Source organism: Tachypleus tridentatus, chromosome 10 (assembly GCF_004210375.1).
Source record: "Tachypleus tridentatus isolate NWPU-2018 chromosome 10, ASM421037v1, whole genome shotgun sequence".
Lineage (NCBI taxonomy): Eukaryota > Metazoa > Arthropoda > Merostomata > Xiphosura > Limulidae > Tachypleus > Tachypleus tridentatus.
In genome coordinates, this window is record NC_134834.1 from 4,890,325 (window position 1) to 4,915,629 (window position 25,305).

The window sequence follows — 25,305 nt, forward strand, 5'->3', positions numbered from 1 at the left end:
AGCTACTGGTCGTCTCTTTCAAAACAGATCTCTGAAACTAGGGTCCAGCAAGAGAAATAACGTTGGACTCCATGTTTACTTACAATACTAGAAATCAATAATTCATCAATTCCTCCATTTAAGTAACTTTATTGTTACATTTTGTTCCCTTAATTAACAAAAAACAATTAACAATGGGCACTGACAATTAATCTGTTATCTTATGGTGATCATTTGCAATGACATTTCAAACAGACAACTATAAAAATTTAGACTTCTGGTGTTGGTACTTGTTGAAATATGGTACAAAGAAGACTATAAATAACCTAGACTTCTGTGTGTTGGTACTACTTGCAATAGATTTTACAAATATTACTATAAAGAAACTAGACTCTTGTGTGTTGGTACTACTTGCAATAGATTTTACCCAGATGACTTTGAAGAAACTAAACTTTCATGAGTTGTACTAATGTAAACAGATGATCATAAAGAAACTAGACTTTTGTGTGTTGGTACTAGTTGAAATACATTTTACACAGAAGGCTATGAAGAAAGGATAGTTTTATATGTTAATACTAGTTGAAATACATGTTACACAGCAGGCTATCAAGAAAGGATAGTTTTTTGTGTTACTACTAGTTGAAATACATGTTACACAGCAGGCTATAAAGAAACTAAATTTTTGTGTGTTAGTATTAGTTGAAATACATTTGACACAAAATAGTGTAGAGAAAGTAGACGTTTGTGCCTTGGTACTAGATGAAATAGACTTCTATATCGTTGGTAAGACACATATAACCGTAGACAGATAAACAAACTTTAAACACAGCACGCAAGTTGTCGTTCAGTTCCACGCGTTTATTTTTCTTGTGTCATGTGATTATATAATCTGGTATTATAGTAAATAAGCCTGATGTTAACATTGTTAAAGTCAGTAAAAAACACAATATGTATTGTACGAGGTACTGTGTACTGAAAACAATAAGCAAATGAAAGGGCATGTTCGCTTATTTGTAAGATAAAGTTGACAATAGATTTACCTGAAAATAGAGTTACTTCTGGATATGAGAAATTCCTGGCGACGAATGTCTGGTATTCAGGTCATAAAATGTTTTCTCAAGGTCAACAGTTGACGGCCCTGGATTAACTATGATGTCTAGGGTACATACCTGCCACGCCCATATACACGTTTGTATATATGAAGGGTACTGTAACCATATTCACTTGTATATACTGTAACCTACTGTTCATACTGACATAATCTTCAGACAGTTCAAGTTTATTATTTTCCTTATCTCAACCAAATGTTATAATTGTACACAGAGGGCGTCAAGCAACCATAAACATCCCTACAGTTCAAGTTTACAATTTTCTTTATCTGAACGAAACGCTACACTTGTACTCACGGAGGGCGTCAAGTAACCATAAACATCCCTACAGTTCAAGTTTACTGTTTTCTTTATCTGAACGAAACGCTACACTTGTACACACGGAGGGCGTCAAGTAACCATAAACATCCCTGCAGTTCAAGTTTACTGTTTTCTTTATCTGAACGAAACGCTACACTTGTACACACGGAGGGCGTCAAGTAACCACAACCACTCCTACAGTTCAAGTTTACTGTTTTCTTTATCTGAACGAAACGCTACACTTGTACACACGGAGGGCGTCAAGTAACCATAAACATCCCTACAGTTCAAGTTTACTGTTTTCTTTATCTGAACGAAACGCTACACTTGTACACACAGAGGGCGTCAAGTAACCACAACCACTCCTACAGTTCAAGTTTACTGTTTTCTTTTTCTGAGCGAAACGTTATAAATGTATGCACATAGGGCGTCAAGTAACCATAAACACCCCTATAGATCAAAAACTTCATTGAACAGCCCCCTTGTCCTAATGTTTTATTGTAATTAAACTTAACATGATATACTGATAACACTATCTAATGAAAACTCGGGCTTATTTATGTCTGTGAATAAATGAACAAAGCATGATATTAGAACAAACAAATAAACATTCGAAACGTTTTTTGTTTTGTTTTTTTTGCAAAGAGATACGTTAAAAGAATTACTAACTTCCTCTATAGAACGTTGTTGGGCGTTAGTTTTTATTTTAGGTGTATTATTACCAAATTCTGTAATTAGCTAACACCATTAATCACTCGATTTCTTGGTGTTATCTCTGATGAAGAGGTTTAAAGTCAGTGTTGAACTTTATCTGTTTGGTAAAATAATCCTTAGGAAAAGAATAAAGTGGACAAACGCCAAAATAAAAAGGTCCGCACTTTTCTTTCTTATATTATGTTAAACTGGCTAACGTCTTATTGTGGGTTAATACGTTGTCAGAATCATTGTGTTAATAAGAATCGACTAGCACGCTGTCACTATTAAAAAGTTACAAATAATTTATGTCAAATTTCAAGGTTGTTTCATCGACCTAGACTTGTTCAGGCTACCTAGAAGTTGTCTCTACAAAACCCTTTGGGTACAAACTTTTCTTTTGTATTTAATTCTTTGAGCTGAGCCTGTAAAAGGCGAAGGTCGACGAAACCTCCTGAAGGAAAACGGCATGATTGCATTCTAGAAGGTTATAGATAACAGTAGGACCAGTTTCTTACGAAAAATGTGTGACCTGTCAAGATCCTTGTCGTTCATTCAGTGAAATCGGGCTTTCTTGACAACGCCATCTGGTTTGTCCATATTATAATAAACGAACCTCGCACTTCAGTGTTTTAATTATTTTTCCTGTCTCTGAATCACTTTTGTATGGAAAAACGAATTCATTGATTGGTTTCATCAAAAAACGGATTCTATGTATATAGCGTCTAGACAGACCTCGATCTCGTTCGGAAATTTTATGAAAGATACAATCTTAATGTAAAAACTTAATATCCTATCATTAAAAGTAAAAAAAGACCGTAAAACAACATAACAACCACACTATCTGTTACATGCAATGACGGTGAGGTTTTCCGCCTAGTACCAATGTTCACCAGACTAGCTTAGAAGAAATGAACTTCATTGTTAAAAACATAAATATATTATTTATATCTTTCCTTGGATTAACGAGATGAGAAATCTACCACAGAAGAATTTCTTCAGAAGTCCTACTAAAGTTGTTAATAACATTGTTAGCTGAAAGGTGGCAACTTTCTAGCTAGTTTGTGAAGTAATACATCTAGTGTCATGACATTAGATATTCATCATGTTCAAACTTTTGTTGGGAACTTTATGACACAGAAATTGTTTTTTGTTTTTGATATTTGTGCAAAACTACACAACGATATGTCCACAGTGGCGATATGTCTGTAGTTGCGATATGTCCATAGTAGCAATATATCCAAAGTGGCGATATGTCCATAGTAGCGATATGTCTGTAGTGGCGATATGTCCACAGTAGCAATATATCCAAAGTGGCGATATGTCCATAGTGGCAATACGTCCACAGTGGCGATATGTCCAGTAGCAATATATCCAAAGTGGCAACATGTCCATAGTGGCGATATGTCTGTAGTGGCGATATGTCCATAGTGGTGATATGTCTGTAGTGGCGATATGTCCATAGTAGCGATATATACAAAGTGGCGATATGTCCATAGTAGCAATATATACAAAGTGGCGATATGTCCACAGTAGCGATATGTCTGTAGTGGCGGTGTGCAACATTCAAGTGAAAGATTAGTAAAGAAACATCTAGTTAACTCTACCAACTCTTGGACATCTAGTTAACTCTACCAACTCTTGAACATCTAGATAACTCTACCAACTCTTGGACATCTAGTTAACTCTACCAACTCTTGAACATCTAGTTAACTCTACCAACTCTTGAACATCTAGTTAACTCTACCAACTCTTGGACATCTAGTTAACTCTACCAACTCTTGAACATCTAGTTAACTCTACCAACTCTTGGACATCTAGTTAACTCTACCAACTCTTGAACATCTAGTTAACTCTACCAACTCTTGGACATCTAGTTAACTCTACCAACTCTTGAACATCTAGTTAACTCTACCAACTCTTGGACATCTAGTTAACTCTACCAACTCTTGGACATCTAGTTAACTCTACCAACTCTTGAACATCTAGTTAACTCTACCAACTCTTGAACATCTAGTTAACTCTACCAACTCTTGAACATCTAGTTAACTCTACCAACTCTTGAACATCTAGTTAACTCTACCAACTCTTGAACATCTAGTTAACTCTACCAACTCTTGGACATCTAGTTAACTCTACCAACTCTTGAACATCTAGTTAACTCTACCAACTCTTGAACATCTAGTTAACTCTACCAACTCTTGAACATCTAGTTAACTCTACCAACTCTTGGACATCTAGTTAACTCTACCAACTCTTGAACATCTAGTTAACTCTACCAACTCTTGAACATCTAGTTACCAAACTCTACCAACTCTTGAACATCTAGTTAACTCTACCAACTCTTGAACATCTAGTTAACTCTACCAACTCTTGGACATCTAGTTAACTCTACCAACTCTTGGACATCTAGTTAACTCTACCAACTCTTGGACATCTAGTTAACTCTACCAACTCTTGGACATCTAGTTAACTCTACCAACTCTTGAACATCTAGTTAACTCTACCAACTCTTGAACATCTAGTTAACTCTACCAACTCTTGGACATCTAGTTAACTCTACCAACTCTTGGACATCTAGTTAACTCTACCATCTCTTGAACATCTGTGTTTAAATGGCAGAGTATTTTTGTTATTGTGCACAGATAGTTGAGTGTAGTTGTTGTTGTGTGTAAATATCTTGTTATAGTTACTGTTGGCTTAAAAAGCTCTGATTCATGTTAAATAGTTGAGTATTGTTACTGTTACGTGAAAACGAATGATTGTTTTATTACTGTTCACAATTGGACAATGGGCAGATTCCTGTATCCTACGACTATAACGTACAATAGGATAGAGAAGTGTGACCAACGTCTGTCAGAGAAGATAAATCGAATATAGTCTGGATCAACGACCTAATTTAGAAACAGGATCTACTAAAACTGGACAGGCTTGTAGACAATCGAAACATGTTGTGAAAGAAAAAGTTTGTTGTTGTCAAACATTATAATCGTGCAGACACGAAAAAAAAAACAACAATAATCAGACCAGATGAAAGTGTAACGCATACATTAGAGACAGTCAAATGTTTTACCTTAACAAATCATTGTACATTTAATATGGCACTTCATTAACGTATTTGACACAAATAAAACAACTGACATACTGGGTATCCCACACTAACACTACTTTTAAAATCGACATTAGATAAAAGACTAGCTTTTCTGGATCTGAACATATTAAGTAAAATCTAGAAGAAACAATTCCAGCTTTTCTAGATCTGCATACACTAGATAAAATTTGTTGACAGCAATATAGGTTTTTAAAACAATTTCACACAGATATTCATTCAATGTCTAATTGTGTGCATACATTTGATTTCAATGGATACCATTTCTGATAAAGATTTTCAAAGTCATCGAAATAAACAATATTACTGTGAGTGAGAATATAACGGACATTTGTCAATAAACTGATTTATATAACTGCACACAAAACAACTTAAAATTGAATTATAATAACTTTATCAACTTCTCGTGAAGCAACATGTGATTTTCTTTCACAGATTCATAGTTGTTGTTTCTACTTGTCTTATTCAGGTATGTAGTGTGGTCAAACAACAGAAAATCTGGTTGAATTAGAGTGGTCAAACAACAGAAAATCTGGTTGAATTAGAGTGGTCAAACAACAGAAAATCTGGTTAAATTAGTGTGGTCAAACAACAGAAAATCTGGTTGAATTAGAGTGGTCAAACAATAGAAAATCTGGTTGAATTAGAGTGGTCAAACAATAGAAAATCTGGTTGAATTAGAGTGGTCAAACAATAGAAAATCTGTGAGAATAGAACGGTAAATCGAAAAAAACCTGACAAAATTGCGTGGTAAATCGATGAAAATCTGATAGAATAGTGTGGTAAAACGAAGAAATCTGACAGTATAGTATACTACATCGAATAAAATCTGACAGAATAGTGTTGTAAATCAAATAAAATCTGACAGGAAAGAACGGTAAAAAGAATAAAATCTGACAGTATAGTGTAGTAAAACGAAGAAAATCAGGAAGAAATGGACATCTAAAGAAAATTTGTCAGAATTTGCTGAAGGTTTGCATGTTGTAACATTACGATAACTCTTGAATGGTTGGTATCACAAAAAAGTTAGTGTAAATTAGAGTGCCACTTCATCAAAAGGACCTCTTGCCTTGAAATGTTTCATCAGAACTTATGGAGCAATCCTAGTTCTGGCCACATGTCAACTACACAAGTATCACACGATAATTTAAGAGAAAACGAAACCAAATAATCTTGTAATTAAGAAATAACTCTTATCGAAAGAGTTTTGTGTTTCAGCGAACTCAGCTTGAAAATGTCACATAATCTTCCCACACAGGAGGAGATCGGAAAGATACAAAAAATGAAAATGATAATAGGAAAATATAGTATTTCGGTATTATAAGTGGACCAAACTATTATATATAATTAGAAGAAGTGACTTTAATAAAATATAGTATTTCGGTATTATAAGTGGACCAAAATATTATATTTAATTAGAAGAAGTGACTTTAATAAAATATAGTATTTCGATATTACAAGTGGACCAAAATATTACATATAATAATAATAATAAGTGACTTTAATAAAATATAGTATTTCGGTATTATAAGTGGACCAAAATATTATATTTAATTAGAAGAAGTGACTTTAATAAAATATAGTATTTCGGTATTATAAGTGGACCAAAATATTATATATAATTAGAAGTGACTTTAATAAAATATAGTATTTCAATATTATAAGTGGACCAGAATGTTATATAAAATTAGAAGAAGTGACTGTAATAAAATATAGTATTTCGGTATTATAAGTGGACCAAAATATTATATATAATTAGAAGAAGTGACTTAATAAAATATAGTATTTCGGTATTATAAGTGGACCAAAATATTACATATAATAAGAAGAAGTGACTTTAATAAAATATAGTATTTCGGTATTATAAGTGGACCAAAATATTATATATAATTAGAAGAAGTGACTTTAACAAAATATAGTATTTTGGTATTATATGTGGAACAAAATATTATATATATTTAGAAGAAGTGACTTTAATAAAATATAGTATTTCGATATTATAAGTGGACGAAAATGTTATATATAATTAGAAGAAGTGAGTTTAATGAAATATAGTTTTTAGGTATTATAAGTGGACCAAAATATCATATACAATTAGAAGAAGTGACTTTCTTTGCAATAGCTAGCTTTTCTTGTAATATTTTTTCAATATTTTTTTTACGTTTCAGTGTTACTACTGTTCACCAGAATAGACGGTCAATAATGGTATCGTTTACTGATGTGGTAAAAAGTTTACCAGTAAATACCGAGATGTTTTGTTTCTCCTCAAGCACAGAACCACAAATTATGCTGCGCCACCACGAGTATCGAAACCCAACTTTTAGCGTCATAACTCAAGATACTTATTGCTAAGTATTTAAGGGGCAACCCCATAGCCATATATTAACTCATAAACTGAATGCTGCTAAAATACTGTGACCTAGAAACCTCGATTCATTCCGTTCACCAAATCACTATTCACGAACGATCTACAAGGAAGCCTGTGGTAAGACACATTTAAATAATATATAACAACTGCTTTTTCTCACTAGAACTGGTACTGTTACATACATCAACGTGCTTTGATAAAATCAGTATTCTTTATCACTAATATCTGGTTTCGTTTCTCACAACATACATCAGTGTTTTAATAAAATCAGTATTCTTTATCACTAATATCTGGTTTCGTTTCTCACAACATACATCAGTGTTTTAATAAAATCAGTATTCTTTATCACTAATATCTGGTTTCGTTTCTCACAACATACATCAGTGTTCTAATAAAATCAGTATTCTTTATCACTAATATCTGGTTTCGTTTCTTACAACATACATCAGTGTTTTAATGAAATCAGTATTCTTTATCACTAATATCTGGTTTCGTTTCTCACAACATACATCAGTGCTTTGATAAAATCAGTATTCTTTATCACTAATATCTGGTTTCGTTTCTCACAACATACATCAGTGTTTTAATAAAATCAGTATTATTTATCACTAATATCTGGTTTCGTTTCTCACAACATACATCAGTGTTCTAATAAAATCAGTATTCTTTATCACTAATATCTGGTTTCGTTTCTCACAACACAGATCAGTGTTTTAATAAAATCAGTATTCTTTATCACTAATATCTGGTTTCGTTTCTCACAACATACATCAGTGTTTTAATAAAATCAGTATTCTTTATCACTAATATCTGGTTTCGTTTCTCACAACATACATCAGTGTTTTAATAAAATCAGTATTCTTTATCACTAATATCTGGTTTCGTTTCTCACAACATACATCAGTGTTTTAATAAAATCAGTATTCTTTATCACTATATCTGGTTTCGTTTCTCACGATGTACGTCAAGGTTGTTGTGCAAAAATAAAATCCACGCTAAATAAAAGTCCAGATGAAAGTTACCCATCGAAATGTTATACTAAAGTAAAAAATAAATAACCAATCTACTAAAAAGTTGTAACTTTGTAATTTTATTTATACCCTATAGTTCTTTACTAAACATAATCGTTTCTCACGATTTCTCGTACCATTTCTTAGTGATTTCATTTATATTCTTGCATATCTCTAGCATATAGAGAAGAGCTTGAGTGTTAATTACGCAATATTGAAATATTACACAATTTATATTTCCAGAACCACCGAAAACACTCTATCTGTTGGCGCCTCCAAGTGGCCAATGTGTAGGTGACTGGAATGTGAAAACGATGGTGTGTGATTTAGTAGAGGTAAGCTTACTAGCTTACATAAAAAACACGGCTGAATCACCTGTTGCAGCACTTACCAGGTTAATACCATCAGTACTTCCTATTGTACCAGGATAATACTATCAGTACTTCCTATTGTACCAGGATAATACTATCAGTACTTCCTATTGTACCAGGATAATACTATCAGTACTTCCTATTGTATCAGGATAATACTATCAGTGCTTCATATTGTGAAGATAATGGCTCTCTTTACGTCTTTATCACAAGATATTTGTAACAGAAATATAGCCTATATCTGCAGAGGTGATGAAACTATAGATATAGTATGTTACATGATAAAACATCACTACAGGTGTAGCAAGTTACATGATAAAATATCACTGTAGGTGTAGCAAGTTACATGATAAAACATCACTACAGGAGTAGCAAGTTACATGATAAAATATCACTGTAGGTGTAGCAAGTTACATGATAAAACATCACTACAGGTGTAGCAAGTTACATGATAAAACACCACTACAGGTGTAGCAAGTTACATGATAAAATATCACTACAGGTGTAGCACGTCAGATGCAAGAATACGCCCCTAGGTGTTGTACGTTGCATGATAAAACACTACTGTAGGTGTAGTCAGTTACATGATTAAACATGACTGTAGGTGTGGTAAATTACATGATAAAACACCTCTGTAGACGTAGTAAGTTACATGATAGAACATGACTGTAGGTGCAGTAAGTTACGTGATTGTAGATGTAGAAAGTTACATGATAAAACACCTCTGTAGATGTAGTAAGTGACATAACAAAACGCCACTGTAGATGTAGTAAGTTACGTGATATAACATGACTGTAGGTGTAGTAAGTTACGTGATATAACATGACTGTAGGTGTAGTAAGTTACGTTGTATAACATGACTATAGGTGTTGTAACTTAAGTGATAAAACACCACTGTAGATGTAGTAAGTTACGTGATAGAGCATGACTGTAGGTGTAGTAAGTTCCTTAATATAAAATGACTGTATGTGTAGTAAGTTACATGATAAAACACGATTGTATGTGTAGTAAGTTACATGATATAATATGACTGTTTGTGTGGTAAGTTACACGATAAAACATGACTGTATGTGTAGTAAGTTACATGATATAACATAACTGTTTGTGTAGTAAGTTATACGATATAACATGACTGTTTGTCTAGTAAGTTACATGATATAACATGACTGTTTGTGTAGTAATATACACGATGAAACACCACTGTTTGTGTAGTACGTTACATGACTGTAGGTGTAGTAAGTTACATGACTGTAGGTGTAGCACGTTACATGACTGTAGGTGTAGCACGTTACATGACTGTAGGTGTAGCACGTTACATGAATGTAGGTGTAGTACGTTACATGAATGTAGGTGTAGTACGTTACATGACTGTAGGTGTAGCATGTTACATGACTGTAGGTGTAGTACGTTACATGACTGTAGGTGTAGCACGTTACATGACTGTAGGTGTAGTACGTTACATGACTGTAGGTGTAGCACGTTACATGACTGTAGGAGTAGCACGTTACATGACTGTAGGAGTAGCACGTTACATGACTGTAGGTGTAGTACGTTACATGACTGTAGGTGTAGCACGTTACATGACTGTAGGTGTAGCACGTTACATGACTGCAGGTGTAGCAAGTTACATGACTGTAGGTGTAGTACGTTACATGACTGTAGGTGTAGCACGTTACATGACTGTCACGTTACATGACTGTAGGTGTAGCACGTTACGTGACTGTAGGTGTAGTACGTTACGTGACTGTAGGTGTAGTACGTTACGTGACTGTAGGTGTAGCACGTTACGTGACTGTAGGTGTAGTACGTTACGTGACTGTAGGTGTAGTACGTTACGTGACTGTAGGTGTAGTACGTTACGTGACTGTAGGTGTAGTACGTTACGTGACTGTAGGTGTAGTAAGTTACATGACTGTAGGTGTAGCACGTTACATGACTGTAGGTGTAGCACGTTACATGACTGTAGGTGTAGTACGTTACATGACTGTAGGTGTAGCACGTTACATGACTGTAGGTGTAGCACGTTACATGACTGTAGGTGTAGCACGTTACATGACTGTAAATGTAGTACGTTAAATGACTGTCACGTTACATGACTGTAAGTGTAGTACGTTACATGACTGTAGGTGTAGCACGTTACATGACTGTAGGTGTAGCACGTTATATGACTGTAGGTGTAGCACGTTACATGACTGTAGGTGTAGCACGTTACATGACTGTAGGTGTAGCACGTTACATGACTGTAGGTGTAGTACGTTACATGACTGTCACGTTACATGACTGTAGGTGTAGCACGTTACATGACTGTAGGTGTAGTACGTTACATGACTGTAGGTGTAGCACGTTACATGACTGTAGGTGTAACACGTTACATGACTGTAGGTGTAGCACGTTACATGACTGTAGGTGTAGTACGTTACACGACTGTAGGTGTAGTACGTTACATGACTGTAGGTGTAACACGTTACATGACTGTAGGTGTAGTACGTTAAATGACTGTCACGTTACATGACTGTAAGTGTAGTACGTTACATGACTGTAGGTGTAGCACGTTACATGACTGTAGGTGTAGCACGTTACATGACTGTAGGTGTAGCACGTTACATGACTGTAGGTGTAGTGCGTTACATGACTGTAGGTGTAGCGCGTTACATGACTGTAGGTGTAGCACGTTACATGACTGTAGGTGTAGTACGTTACATGACTGTCACGTTACATGACTGTAGGTGTAGCACGTTACATGACTGCAGGTGTAGCACGTTACATGACTGTAGGTGTAGTAAGTTACATGACTGTAGGTGTAGTACGTTACATGACTGTAGGTGTAGCACGTTACATGACTGTAGGTGTAGTACGTTACATGACTGTAGGTGTAGTACGTTACATGACTGTAGGTGTAGTACGTTACATGACTGTAGGTGTAGTACGTTACATGACTGTCACGTTACATGACTGTAGGTGTAGCACGTTACATGACTGTAGGTGTAGTACGTTACATGACTGTAGGTGTAGCACGTTACATGACTGTAGGTGTAGTAAGTTACATGACTGTAGGTGTAGCACGTTACATGACTGTAGGTGTAGTAAGTTACATGACTGTAGGTGTAGCACGTTACATGACTGTAGGTGTAGTACGTTACATGACTGTAGGTGTAGTACGTTACATGACTGTCACGTTACATGACTGTAGGTGTAGCACGTAACATGACTGTAGGTGTAGCACGTTACATGACTGTAGGTGTAGCACGTTACATGACTGTAGGTGTAGTACGTTACATGACTGTAGGTGTAGCACGTTACATGACTGTAGGTGTAGCACGTTACATGACTGTAGGTGTAGTACGTTACATGACTGTAGGTGTAGTACGTTACATGACTGTAGGTGTAGCACGTTACATGACTGTAGGTGTAGCACGTTACATGACTGTAGGTGTAGTACGTTACATGACTGTCACGTTACATGACTGTAGGTGTAGTACGTTACATGACTGTAGGTGTAACACGTTACATGACTGTAGGTGTAGTACGTTACATGACTGTAGGTGTAGCACGTTACATGACTGTAGGTGTAGCACGTTACATGACTGTAGGTGTAGCACGTTACATGACTGTAGGTGTAACACGTTACATGACTGTAGGTGTAGTACGTTACATGACTGTCACGTTACATGACTGTAGGTGTAGTACGTTACGTGACTGTAGGTGTAGTACGTTACGTGACTGTAGGTGTAGTACGTTACGTGACTGTAGGTGTAGTAAGTTACATGACTGTAGGTGTAGCACGTTACATGACTGTAGGTGTAGTACGTTACATGACTGTCACGTTACATGACTGTAGGTGTAGCACGTTACATGACTGTAGGTGTAGTACGTTACGTGACTGTAGGTGTAGTACGTTACGTGACTGTAGGTGTAGCATGTTACATGACTGTAGGTGTAGCACGTTACATGACTGTAGGTGTAGCACGTTACATGACTGTAGGTGTAGCACGTTACATGACTGTAGGTGTATCACGTTACATGACTGTAGGTGTAGTAAGTTACATGACTGTAGGTGTAGTACGTTACATGACTGTAGGTGTAGCACGTTACATGACTGTAGGTGTAGTAAGTTACATGACTGTAGGTGTAGCACGTTACATGACTGTAGGTGTAGTACGTTACATGACTGTAGGTGTAGTACGTTACATGACTGTAGGTGTAGTAAGTTACATGACTGTAGGTGTAGCACTCCTTACTTGTTTGTTTCCTCCTCTTATGAAGTTTCTTGTCACGTTGATTTCATCCATAAGTACAGTATGTCACACAGTAAAGTCGGTACAGTACGTCACACAGTAAAGTCGGTACAGTACGTCACACAGTGAAGTCGGTACAGTACGTCACACAGTGAAGTCGGCACAGTACGTCACACAGTAAAGTCGGTACAGTATGTCACAAAGTAAAGTCGGTACAGTATGTCACACAGTGAAGTCGGTACAGTATGTCACACAGTAAAGTCGGTACAGTATGCTTATGTCACACAGTAAAGTCGGTACAAATGTTTATGGCACACAGTAAAGTCGGTACAGTATGTCACACAGTGAAGTCGGTACAGTATGTCACACAGTGAAGTCGGTACAGTATGTCACACAGTGAAGTCGGTACAGTATGTCACACAGTAAAGTCGGCACAGTACGTCACACAGTAAAGTCGGTACAGTATGTCACACAGTGAAGTCGGTAGAGTATGTCACACAGTGAAGTCGGTACAGTATGCTTATGTCACACAGTAAAGTCAGTACAAATGTTTATGTCACACAGTAAAGTCGGTTCAAATGTTTATGTCACACATTACAGTAAAGTTGGTACAAATGTTTATGGCACACATTACAGTAAAGTCGGTACAAATGTTTATGTCACACATTACAGTAAAGTTGGTACAAATGTTTATGGCACACATTACAGTAAAGTCGGTACAAATGTTTATGTCAACTTACGGTAATTTAGAATTGAAACTTAAGATACTGAAATAATGCTTTAGAAACAGTTTGGGTGATTTTCTTCAATTCTGTGTTCAACCTCCTTCATGACTGTATTATCTGATTTTCTTATGTTCTGTGTTCAACCTTCTTCATGACTGGATTATCTGATTTTCTTATGTTCTGTGTTCAACCTTCTTCATCACTGTATTATCTGATTTTCTTATGTTCTGTGTTCAACCTTCTTCATCACTGTATTATCTGATTTTCTTATGTTCTGTGTTCAACCTTCTTCATCACTGTATTATCTGATTTTCTTATGTTCTGTGTTCAACCTTCTTCATGACTTGATTATCTGATTTTCTTATGTTCAACCTTCTTCATCACTGTATTATCTGATTTTCTTATGTTCTGTGTTCAACCTTCTTCATGACTGTATTATCTGATTTTCTTATGTTCTGTGTTCAACCTTCTTCATGACTGTATTATCTGATTTTCTTATGTTCTGTGTTCAACCTTCTTCATGACTGTATTATCTGATTTTCTTATGTTCTGTGTTCAACCTTCTTCATGACTAGATTATATGATTTTCTTATGTTCTGTGTTCAACCTTCTTCATGACTGTATTATCTGATTTTCTTATGTTCTGTGTTCAACCTTCTTCATGACTAGATTATCTGATTTTCTTATGTTCTGTGTTCAACCTTCTTCATCACTGTATTATCTGATTTTCTTATGTTCTGTGTTCAACCTTCTTCATGACTGGATTATCTGATTTTCTTATGTTCTGTGTTCAACCTTCTTCATCACTGTATTATTTAATTTTCTTATGTTCTGTGTTCAACCTTCTTCATCACTGTATTATCTGATTTTCTTATGTTCTGTGTTCAACCTTCTTCATCACTGTATTATCTGATTTTCTTATGTTCTGTGTTCAACCTTCTTCATGACTGTATTATCTGATTTTCTTATGTTCTGTGTTCAACCTTCTTCATCACTTATTATCTGATTTTCTTATGTTCTGTGTTCAACCTTCTTCATCACTATTATCTGATTTTCTTATGTTCTGTGTTCAACCTTCTTCATCACTGTATTATCTGATTTTCTTATGTTCTGTGTTCAACCTTCTTCATCACTGTATTATCTGATTTTCTTATGTTCTGTGTTCAACCTTCTTCATCACTGTATTATCTGATTTTCTTATGTTCTGTGTTCAACCTTCTTCATCACTGTATTATCTGATTTTCTTATATTCTGTGTTCAACCTTCTTCATCACTGTATTATCTGATTTTCTTATGTTCTGTGTTCAACCTTCTTCATCACTGTATTATCTGATTTTCTTATGTTCTGTGTTCAACCTTCTTCATCACTGTATTATCTGATTTTCTTATGTTCTGTGTTCAACCTTCTTCATCACTGTATTATCTGATTTTCTTATATTCTGTGTTCAACCTTCTTCATCACTGTATTATCTGATTTTCTTATGTTCTGTGTTCAACCTTCTTCATCACTGTATTATCTGATTTTCTTATGTTCTGTGTTCAACCTTCTTCATCACTGTATTATCTGATTTTCTTATGTTCTGTGTTCAACCTTCTTCATCACTGTATTATCTGATTTTCTTATGTTCTGTGTTCAACCTTCTTCATCACTGTATTATCTGATTTTCTTATGTTCTGTGTTCAACCTTCTTCATCATCGTATACTGCGAGTTTCACTTCCAGTACAGTTGTACACAATAATACGCCATAATGTGAAATAATTACAAATATGATCCGGAAATTTATGTAACTTGGAGATAGATGTAAGGAAAGTTAGATGCCAAGTCACTTTTCCTAGAATTGGCTTCTCTTCGTGTGGTTGTTTTTCTTTTTAAAAACGTGTCGTCACTTATTTCAGATGTTACAGCACAAGCAAGAAGAACTAGCTGGGATTAAAACACATCTATTTTTAGACTATCAACGGAGTTCCCACTATACTTAAGTACAAACACAACTAATAGAACTTAAAAGCAAAGTACACATCAGAAATGATAAAACCAGATATAAAAAGTATTACCGCGAAAACATCAGAGTTGTCTTATTGTTCATGACATATCATAGTTGAGAACCATGACTGCAAGTGATATGAGAGAAAAAACCATGAACAGTTGGCATCACAGTTGAGAGGTATGACTTCATCTGATATGAGAGACGAAAACCATCAACAGTTCATGTGGCATCACAGTTGAGAAATGACTTCATGTGATATGAGAGACGAGAACCATTAACAGTTCATGTGGCATCACAGTTGAGAAATGACTTCATGTGATATGAGAGACGAGAACCATTAACAGTTCATGTGGCATCACAGTTGAGAAATGACTTCATGTGATATGAGAGACGAGAACCATCAACAGTTTCTGTGACAACTGAGTTGAGAAATGACTTCATGTGATATCAGAGACGAGAACCATTAACAGTTCATGTGGCATCACAGTTGAGAAATGACTTCATGTGATATGAGAGACGAGAACCATTAACAGTTCATGTGGCATCACAGTTGAGAAGTATGACTTCACGTGATATGAGAGACGAGAACCATCAACAGTTTGTGTGACAACTAAGTTGAGAAATGACTTCATGTGATATGAGAGACGAAAACCATCAACAGTTTGTGTGACAACTAAGTTGAGAAATGACTTCATGTGATATCAGAGACGAGAACCATCAACAGTTCATGTGGCATCACAGTTAAGAAGTATCACTTCATGTGATATGAGAGTAGAGAATTATTTGCAGTTCATTCCATGTTTCAGCTGAGAACAATGAACAGTTCAGGACCACAAAGTTCATGTGACGTCAGAGTTAGAACAATTGAGAGTTCATGTACGTTAAAGTTTCCCAGGAAGTACAATATTTGGTCAATATTGAAAGTTTATTCGTGGCCCAATCACCAGATAAAAGGGCGTTAGCTTTTAGAAACATTATAACCAAATAATTCACAAGCTTGTACCAAATATTTTCGACTTGAATGTTTTGTTGAGCAAGTCTCACTTCTGGGGATTAATTACAGATTTTTTACTTGGTTTTCTCTCAATACTATCTGATTATTAACCTACAAATTACAAGAAAAACCAGTTTAGTAGTCACAATGGCAACTGGCCCTCCAACCAAAACCAGTTTCTAGAACACAGTATGACACGAACTCGCGGATTTTAAATGCCATGAACCAAATTCGATCAACTAAATATGTTAGCTGCGTCCTCTCATAAATCTCTTGTAAGTTGCTATTGGATAAAGGAATTAATACCTTGTATTAAAGTAAGACTCGCCATTCAGTGTGGTTTTACATCGCTAACTGTCGGGTTTCGATACCCGTAGTGCATACTGTGTAGCTATCTGCTTATTAACAAAAACAAATACGTAAGATAAGTGATATCTAGAATAGAAAAGTAAACAAACCCAAGTTGTAGTGTCTGAACACTGCCAGCTATGACTTTAACGTAACAAAACCTTACGTCTGAACAATACCAGCTGTGATTTTAACGTAACAAGGCCTTACGTATGAACACTACTAATTGTGATTCAAACATTATGTTAAAAATTAACGTATGACCATCAGTAGAACTTTGTATCCATACTAATTATGGGTTCTTTGTATGATAACCGTTAGTGGGTCATCAGTCAGGACACACAAATATCTGGAATCTCTTTTAACGGGAATGACCAACTTCCGTCTTCCCACATGTAACAAGAACATTTGTTTCATGTTCTTCAGAAGTCCGTATTATTCGTAAAAACAACAACAAAGAAACGGCTGCAGAAAATTATAAGTATCGTGTTTTAGCCAGTTCAGCGTTTTATCTTATCCAGTATTTTAATAAGTGAGAAATGAATGAATAGACAGCGTTGTGGCTTCCCCCCTCACCTTATATGGTGCGGAAGAGACAGATATGCAAGCAGTCTACGTGCCTTTGAATACTATGAATGACGCAATGACAGCAATTAGGCCCTCTGATGTGAACAACCCTGGTCTTGATTTACAAAGGCAGGTCCGTCTTAGCAAACCCTTACATCGGGCAGTCCACATGGCTCCAATGTGACCTTCAACCCCCACATTCCAGGGCCTTTCCCATACGATGATATCTACCCATGTTTGGTTTCGACCACTGCACTTTTATTACCTTTTTTTTTAGGTTACTTTCACGTGTAATTATCGAGAGTACATTGCAGACGGCCTAATTCCTGGTTTCTGTATACTGTGTCTCGACTCTAAGGGCTGTGGTGAGCATTTAAAAACCAAAAATTACAATTCATGTCAACTTCTCTAGTTACACCAATTTTGTGTTTCACACAGTCCAGTTTTATATAAAGATTAAAAGACTGTCATCAAATCCCCCACTGTTTCGTTGTCTAGTGCACTAACTCCTGTAAAATTATCTTTTACCAGTCACCAATTACTTTAAAACTACAGTTTAAGTCTCTTTAGTAGTATATCAGTAACTGCAAAACTGTATCATTTTTAGTAATGTATCAGTTACTGTAAAACTGTACCATTTTAGTAGAGTACCAGGTACTATAAAACTATACCATTTTTAGTACTGTATCAGAAAATGTAAAACTGTATCATTTTTATTAGTGTATCAGTAACTGCAAAACTGTATCATTTTTAGTAATGTATCAGTTACTGTAAAACTGTATCATTTTTATTAGTGTATCAGTAACTGCAAAACTGTATCATTTTTAGTAATGTATCAGTTACTGTAAAACTGTACCATTTTAGTAGAGTACCAGGTACTATAAAACTATACCATTTTTAGTACTGTATCAGAAAATGTAAAACTGTATCATTTTTATTAGTGTATCAGTAACTGCAAAACTGTACCATTTTAGTAGAGTACCGGGTACTATAAAACTATACCATTTTTAGTACTGTATCAGACAATGTAAAACTGTATCATTTTTAGTAATGTAGCAGTTACTGTAAAACTGTACCATTTTAGTAGAGTACCGGGCACTATAAAACTATACCATTTTTAGTACTGTATCAGACAATGTAAAACTATACCATTTTTAGTACTGTATCAGACAATGTAAAACTGTATCATTTTTAGTAATGTAGCAGTTACTGTAAAACTGGACCATTTTAGTAGAGTACCGGGTACTATAAAACTATACCATTTTTAGTACTGTATCAGACAATGTAAAACTGTATCATTTTATTAGTGTAACAATTACTGTAAAACTGTACCATTTTAGTAGAGTACCGGGTACTATAAAACTATACCATTTTTAGTACTGTATCAGACAATGTAAAACTGTATCATTTGTAATAATGTATCAGTTACTGTAAAACTGCACCAATTTAGTAGAGTACCGGGTACTATAAAACTATACCATTTTTAGTACTGTATCAGACAATGTAAAACTGTATCATTTTTATTAGTGTATCAGTTACTGTAAAACTGCACCATTTTAGTAGAGTACCGGGTACTATAAAACTATACCATTTTTAGTACTGTATCAGACAATGTAAAACTGTATCATTTGTAATAATGTATCAGTTACTGTAAAACTGCACCATTTTAGTAGAGTACCGGGTACTATAAAACTATACCATTTTTAGTACTGTATCAGACAATGTAAAACTGTATCATTTGTAATAATGTATCAGTTACTGTAAAACTGCACCAATTTAGTAGAGTACCGGGTACTATAAAACTATACCATTTTAGTACTGTATCAGACAATGTAAAACTGTATCATTTGTAATAATGTATCAGTTACTGTAAAACTGCACCATTTTAGTAGAGTACCGGGTACTATAAAACTATACCATTTTTAGTACTGTATCAGACAATGTAAAACTGTATCATTTTTATTAGTGTATCAGTTACTGTAAAACTGCACCATTTTAGTAGAGTACCAGGTACTATAAAACTATACCATTTTTAGTACTGTATCAGACAATGTAAAACTATAATTTTTATTAGTGTATCAGTTACTGTAAAACTGCACCATTTTAGTAGAGTACCAGGTACTATAAAACTATACCATTTTTAGTACTGTATCAGTCAATGTAAAACTGTATCATTTTTATTAGTGTATCAGTTACTGTAAAACTGCACCATTTTAGTAGAGTACCAGGTACTATAAAACTATACCATTTTTAGTACTGTATCAGACAATGTAAAACTGTATAATTTTTATTAGTGTATCAGTTACTGTAAAACTGCACCATTTTAGTAGAGTACCGGGCACTATAAAACTATACCATTTTTAGTACTGTATCAGACAATGTAAAACTGTATCATTTGTAATAATGTATCAGTTACTGTAAAACTGCACCATTTTAGTAGAGTACCGGGTACTATAAAACTATACCATTTTTAGTACTGTATCAGACAATGTAAAACTGTATCATTTGTAATAATGTATCAGTTACTGTAAAACTGCACCATTTTAGTAGAGTACCGGGTACTATAAAACTATACCATTTTTAGTACTGTATCAGACAATGTAAAACTATAATTTTTATTAGTGTATCAGTTACTGTAAAACTGCACCATTTTAGTAGAGTACCAGGTACTATAAAACTATACCATTTTTAGTACTGTATCAGTCAATGTAAAACTGTATCATTTTTATTAGTGTATCAGTTACTGTAAAACTGCACCATTTTAGTAGAGTACCAGGTACTATAAAACTATACCATTTTTAGTACTGTATCAGACAATGTAAAACTGTATAATTTTTATTAGTGTATCAGTTACTCTAAAACTGTACCATTTTAGTGGAGTACCAGGTACTATAAAACTATACCATTTTTAGTACTGTATCAGACAATGTAAAACTGTATCATTTTTATTAGTGTATCAGTTACTGTAAAATTGTACCATTTTTATTAGTGTATCTGTTACTGTAAAATTGTACCATTTTTATTAGTGTATCTGTTACTGTAAAATTGTACCATTTTTATTAGTGTATCAGTTACTGTAAAACTAACATTTTTATTAGTGTTTCAGTTATTGTGAAACTTATCATTTTCAGTAGTTTATCATTTACTGTAAAAATGTATCATTTTAGTAGTTTATCATTTACTGTAAAACTGTATCACATTCTTATGTTTTATATGTTGACCAGATTAGTCTATTTACAAACTAAAATATTATGGTCATGAGATATGTCTGTTGAAAATTATATGCTCATAAGAGAAGTCTGTTGACAAACTAAAACCTTTACATGTTTGCTGACCAGATTAGTCTGTTTACAAACCAAAATCTGTAGATGTTGAACAGATTAGCCTGTATACAAACAAAAATTGTTATGTTGACCAAATAAGTCTATTTACAAAATAAAAGTTTTATATGTTGACCAGATAAGCCTGTTTACAATCAAAAACCTATATATGTTGATCAGATAAGTGTATTTACAATAAAAAACCTTTATATGTTCACCAGATTAGTCTACTTACAAACTAAAACCTTTATATGTTCACCAGATTAGTCTACTTACAAACTAACACCTTTATATGTTCACCAGATATGTCTACTTACAAACTAAAACCTTTATATGTTCACCAGATTAGTCTACTTACAAACTAAAACCTTTATATGTTCACCAGATTAGTCTACTTACAAACTAACACCTTAAAACATGAAACAGATTACTCTGTTTAGAACCAAAACCTATATATATTGATTAGATTAGTGTGTTAAAAAACTGAAACCTTTATATGTTGTTCAGGTTATTCTGTTTAAAAACTCAAACTTTTTTATGTTCACCAGTCACATCTGTTTACAAGATAAAACATTTATGTTAAAAAGACTAGTCTGCTTAAAACTAAAATCTATGTATGTTGATGAGATTAGTCTGTTTACAAAGTAGAACCTTTATATGTTCACCAAATTAGTGTATTTAGAAACTAAAACATTTTGGTGTTCATCAGGTAAGTCTGTTTATAAACTAAAACCTTTATACGTTGCTGAGATGAGTTTGTTTAAAAACTAAAACCTTTATATCTTGACCAGAATAGTCTGTTTACAAATTAAAACGTTTCCATGTTTAACAGATTAGTCTGTTTACAAACAAAAACCTTTTATTGTTCACCAGATCAGTTTGATAACAAACTAAAAATTATATGTTAACCAGAGTAGTCTGTTTACAAACTAAAAGCTCTAATATTGACCAAATCAGTCTGTTTAGAAACTAAAACATTTATACATTGGGAGATAAGTCTGTTCACAAACTAAAATCTTTCTAAATTGACCACATTAGTCTGTTTCCAAAATAAAACCTTTTGATGTTCACCAGATAATTCTGTTTACAAACTAAACCTTTATATGTTGAAGAGATTAGTCTGTTTGATATAAAAACTTTTATATGTTGAAGAGATTAGTCTGTTTGAAACTAAAACCTTTATATGTTGGCCAGATTAGTCTATTTACAAACTAAAATCTATGTATGTTGACCAGGTTAGTCTGTTTAGAAACTAAATCCTTTTTATGTTTACCAGATTAGTCTGTTTACAAATTAAACCTTTAGATGTTGACCAGATTTGTTTCTTTCAAAGAAAAACCTTTATAAGTTGAACAGATTAGTCTGTTAACAAACTAAAAAAATTATGTGTTGACCTGATTAGTCTGTTTATAACCTAAAACCTTTATATGTTGACCAGATTAGTCTGTTTATTAACTAAATCCTTCATATGTTGAGCAGATTAGTCTGTTTATTGACTAAATATTTTATATTTTGATCAGAGAAGTCTGCTTAAAAACTAAAACCTTTATAATACATTGTTCAGATTAGTCTGTTTACAAACTAAAATCTTTATACAATGAACAGATTAGTCTGTTTACAAACTAAAAAAATTATGTGTTGACCCGATTAGTCTGTTAAGAAACTAAAACCTATAAATATTGACCAGATGAGTCTGTTTATTAACTAAATCCTTTATATTTTGATCAGAGAAGTCTGCTTAAGAACTAAAACCTTTATAATATGTTGTTCAGATTAGTCTGTTTACAAACTAAAACCTTAATATGTTAACCAAAGTAGTGAGTTTACAAAATAAAAGTTTTATATGTTGACCAGATTAGTCTGTTTACAAACTAAAACCTTTATATGTTAACCAGATTAGTGTGTTTACAAACTAAAACATTTATATGTTAACCAGATTAGTGTGTTTACAAACTAAAACCTTTATATGTTAACCAGATTAGTGTGTTTAGAATTTAAAAACTTTATAGAATGACCAGGTTAGTCTGTTTACATGTATACATTTATATGTTGACCAGATTAATGTGTTTGTCTAAATTCTGAAACGTTTAGCTGGTAATGTAATATTTTAATAGATAAAACTTCTAATTGTTTAAGAGATATTTTTATGCTTTTTTCCTAAAACTGTTGCTTGTCTGAAAGTTACATCTTTTATTTGTCACTCCTTATATAAATATAACCCTGGATATGTAGAGCGTTTAATTGTGTTAGGAACCTATAAAGATGTTTAACTTACTTGATCATAGCGTTTGGTCATTTCTTCCAGTTTTAAAGAGCAGATGTGGTGTTTACTGACTTACTGGTATCTCTCGTTATAATATAATACCACTTTAGAATTTTCTGTAAAACAAAATACAAATAGCAGCACCAGAGATAAATATTTAAAAGGAAAAACTTACAGCACTAGTGACATCTAATGTTCCGTTAATTATTTGTTTAAAATACAACACAAGTGTTACTATAGCTAAACATGCAATAGACGTAACATGTCGCTGCTGTTAGGTGTTTGTGTTTTATGTAATATAAAACACAGGCAGTAGCATAACTATACATGAACTGAGAAAAAATGAAGTGACAGATTAAATATGTAGGAAGTGTTGGACCTTATCAAATAATTACAGAATACAACAAATGACGAATAGAGGCTTAAGTTATTGCAATGTTTGTTGGTTCGTTTCTATAAATTAAGATATGGAATATTTAAACCATATAAATGAGTGAGTATTGAAATAACATCTTGTAACCTAACCGAATAAAGATGGCTCTGTGCTACTTGTAACTTATGCAACAATCTTTCCATGTATACCTGACAATGTATAATGCAAGCACTCTACCACACTGTAGTATTCCATATCTTAACTTAGCTGAAACTAGAATTACACCCACACTGGTGCTACCATAGTTGCTGTAATATGAGTTCCTGGTGTGTAACCCCTAAGATTCTCTTTCCTACCTAGCTGAAGCTGTTCAGAGGGAAAACGTTACTTTCCCCAGGACAAATTAAAAACATTGTCGTTCGAAGGTTCTCCATACGGTTTATGTCTGTCCTTAAAACAGGCAGCCATTTTAAACATAACTCTTATAAACTGAGAAACTTAGAATTAATATTGCCAATATCAAATTTTAAAAATAAATTAAATAATATGTGTTGTAATTCTAAATAACAGTATACCCTACCTTTATACAAAATGTTCAGTTATTTCGATCCTACACATAAAAAAAATAATAACACAACCCTGGAAAGGCAACTTCCCAGCACGAGACGTATGACGAAACTTGTAGTATTACGCCTATCTCATAGCGTCCTTGCATCGCGCCCGGGCAATGGATAATCGATTTAGTCCATTCACTCAAGGTCTCAGTGACTGGCGGGAAATGTCACGTGACAACTAGACACCGACGCGCAGGCATGCGCTTAGTTTACGCTGTTCTATTTGTAACTCTCCACCTCCCTTCTCACGCGTCATCAACAGACAGCACGAGGTTATATTTAGGTTTTTGAGTCATCAAAACACGTAGTCGCATTGGCTGTACTAGAAAAGGAAATATTTAAACTAGATAAACAAAGAACTCTGAATATAATATAGAACGTTTTTTTAATGTTACAGTAAAGTATACACTTATTAATACTGAATGTAAAAGGTCGTATGTATGCACTTTCTGAGGTGCAGTAGAGTTTCTCTTTAGAACCATGCCTAAATATATTTTTTTCTATTTATTATTAATTGCATTAAACTGTTAAAAGAATTTTGCATCTTTGGTTTGTGGCTTGACGAGACATGTTTAGAGATGACTGTTCATACACAAGGCAGTATGATTCCATTTTGTTAACAAATATTATTAATGGAAGCATGAGTGGAAGAATCGTTCTAGTTTAAAATACGGGCGCCATCTTTACATATAATATGACAACACTTAAAAAACACATTTTTGTTGTTTGTTATTAAGAACATAGATCCAAAAAAGGCTATCTCTGCTCTGCCCACCACGGGTATCGAAATCTGGTTTCTAGCAGTATACGTGCAGACGAACTGGGGGGCAAACACGTTTTAGTTTCACGCCCAATCAAGCAAAAACAACAGAACAGTTCCTACCCTAAATGTGATTCAAGCGCCATCTTCACGTGCGTTATGACAACATTTTCTAACC

The 25,305-nt window shown here is 34.1% G+C and overlaps 1 protein-coding gene across 1 annotated transcript in view; it reads right to left on the reverse strand.

The window, feature by feature from the left end:
- The window catches only part of LOC143228671 (sodium- and chloride-dependent glycine transporter 1-like), a 69,293-nt gene extending 44,816 nt beyond the window's left edge, over positions 1-24,477 (reverse strand). The window contains exons 1-2 of the mRNA XM_076459921.1: positions 24,334-24,477; positions 23,393-23,496 (exon numbers count right to left, since the gene is read on the reverse strand). Coding sequence (XP_076316036.1) covers positions 23,393-23,413 — 21 coding nt within the window. The 5' untranslated portion in view covers positions 23,414-23,496; positions 24,334-24,477. The remainder of the gene's footprint in view (positions 1-23,392; positions 23,497-24,333) is intronic.
- Positions 24,478-25,305: the final 828 nt, after the last annotated feature.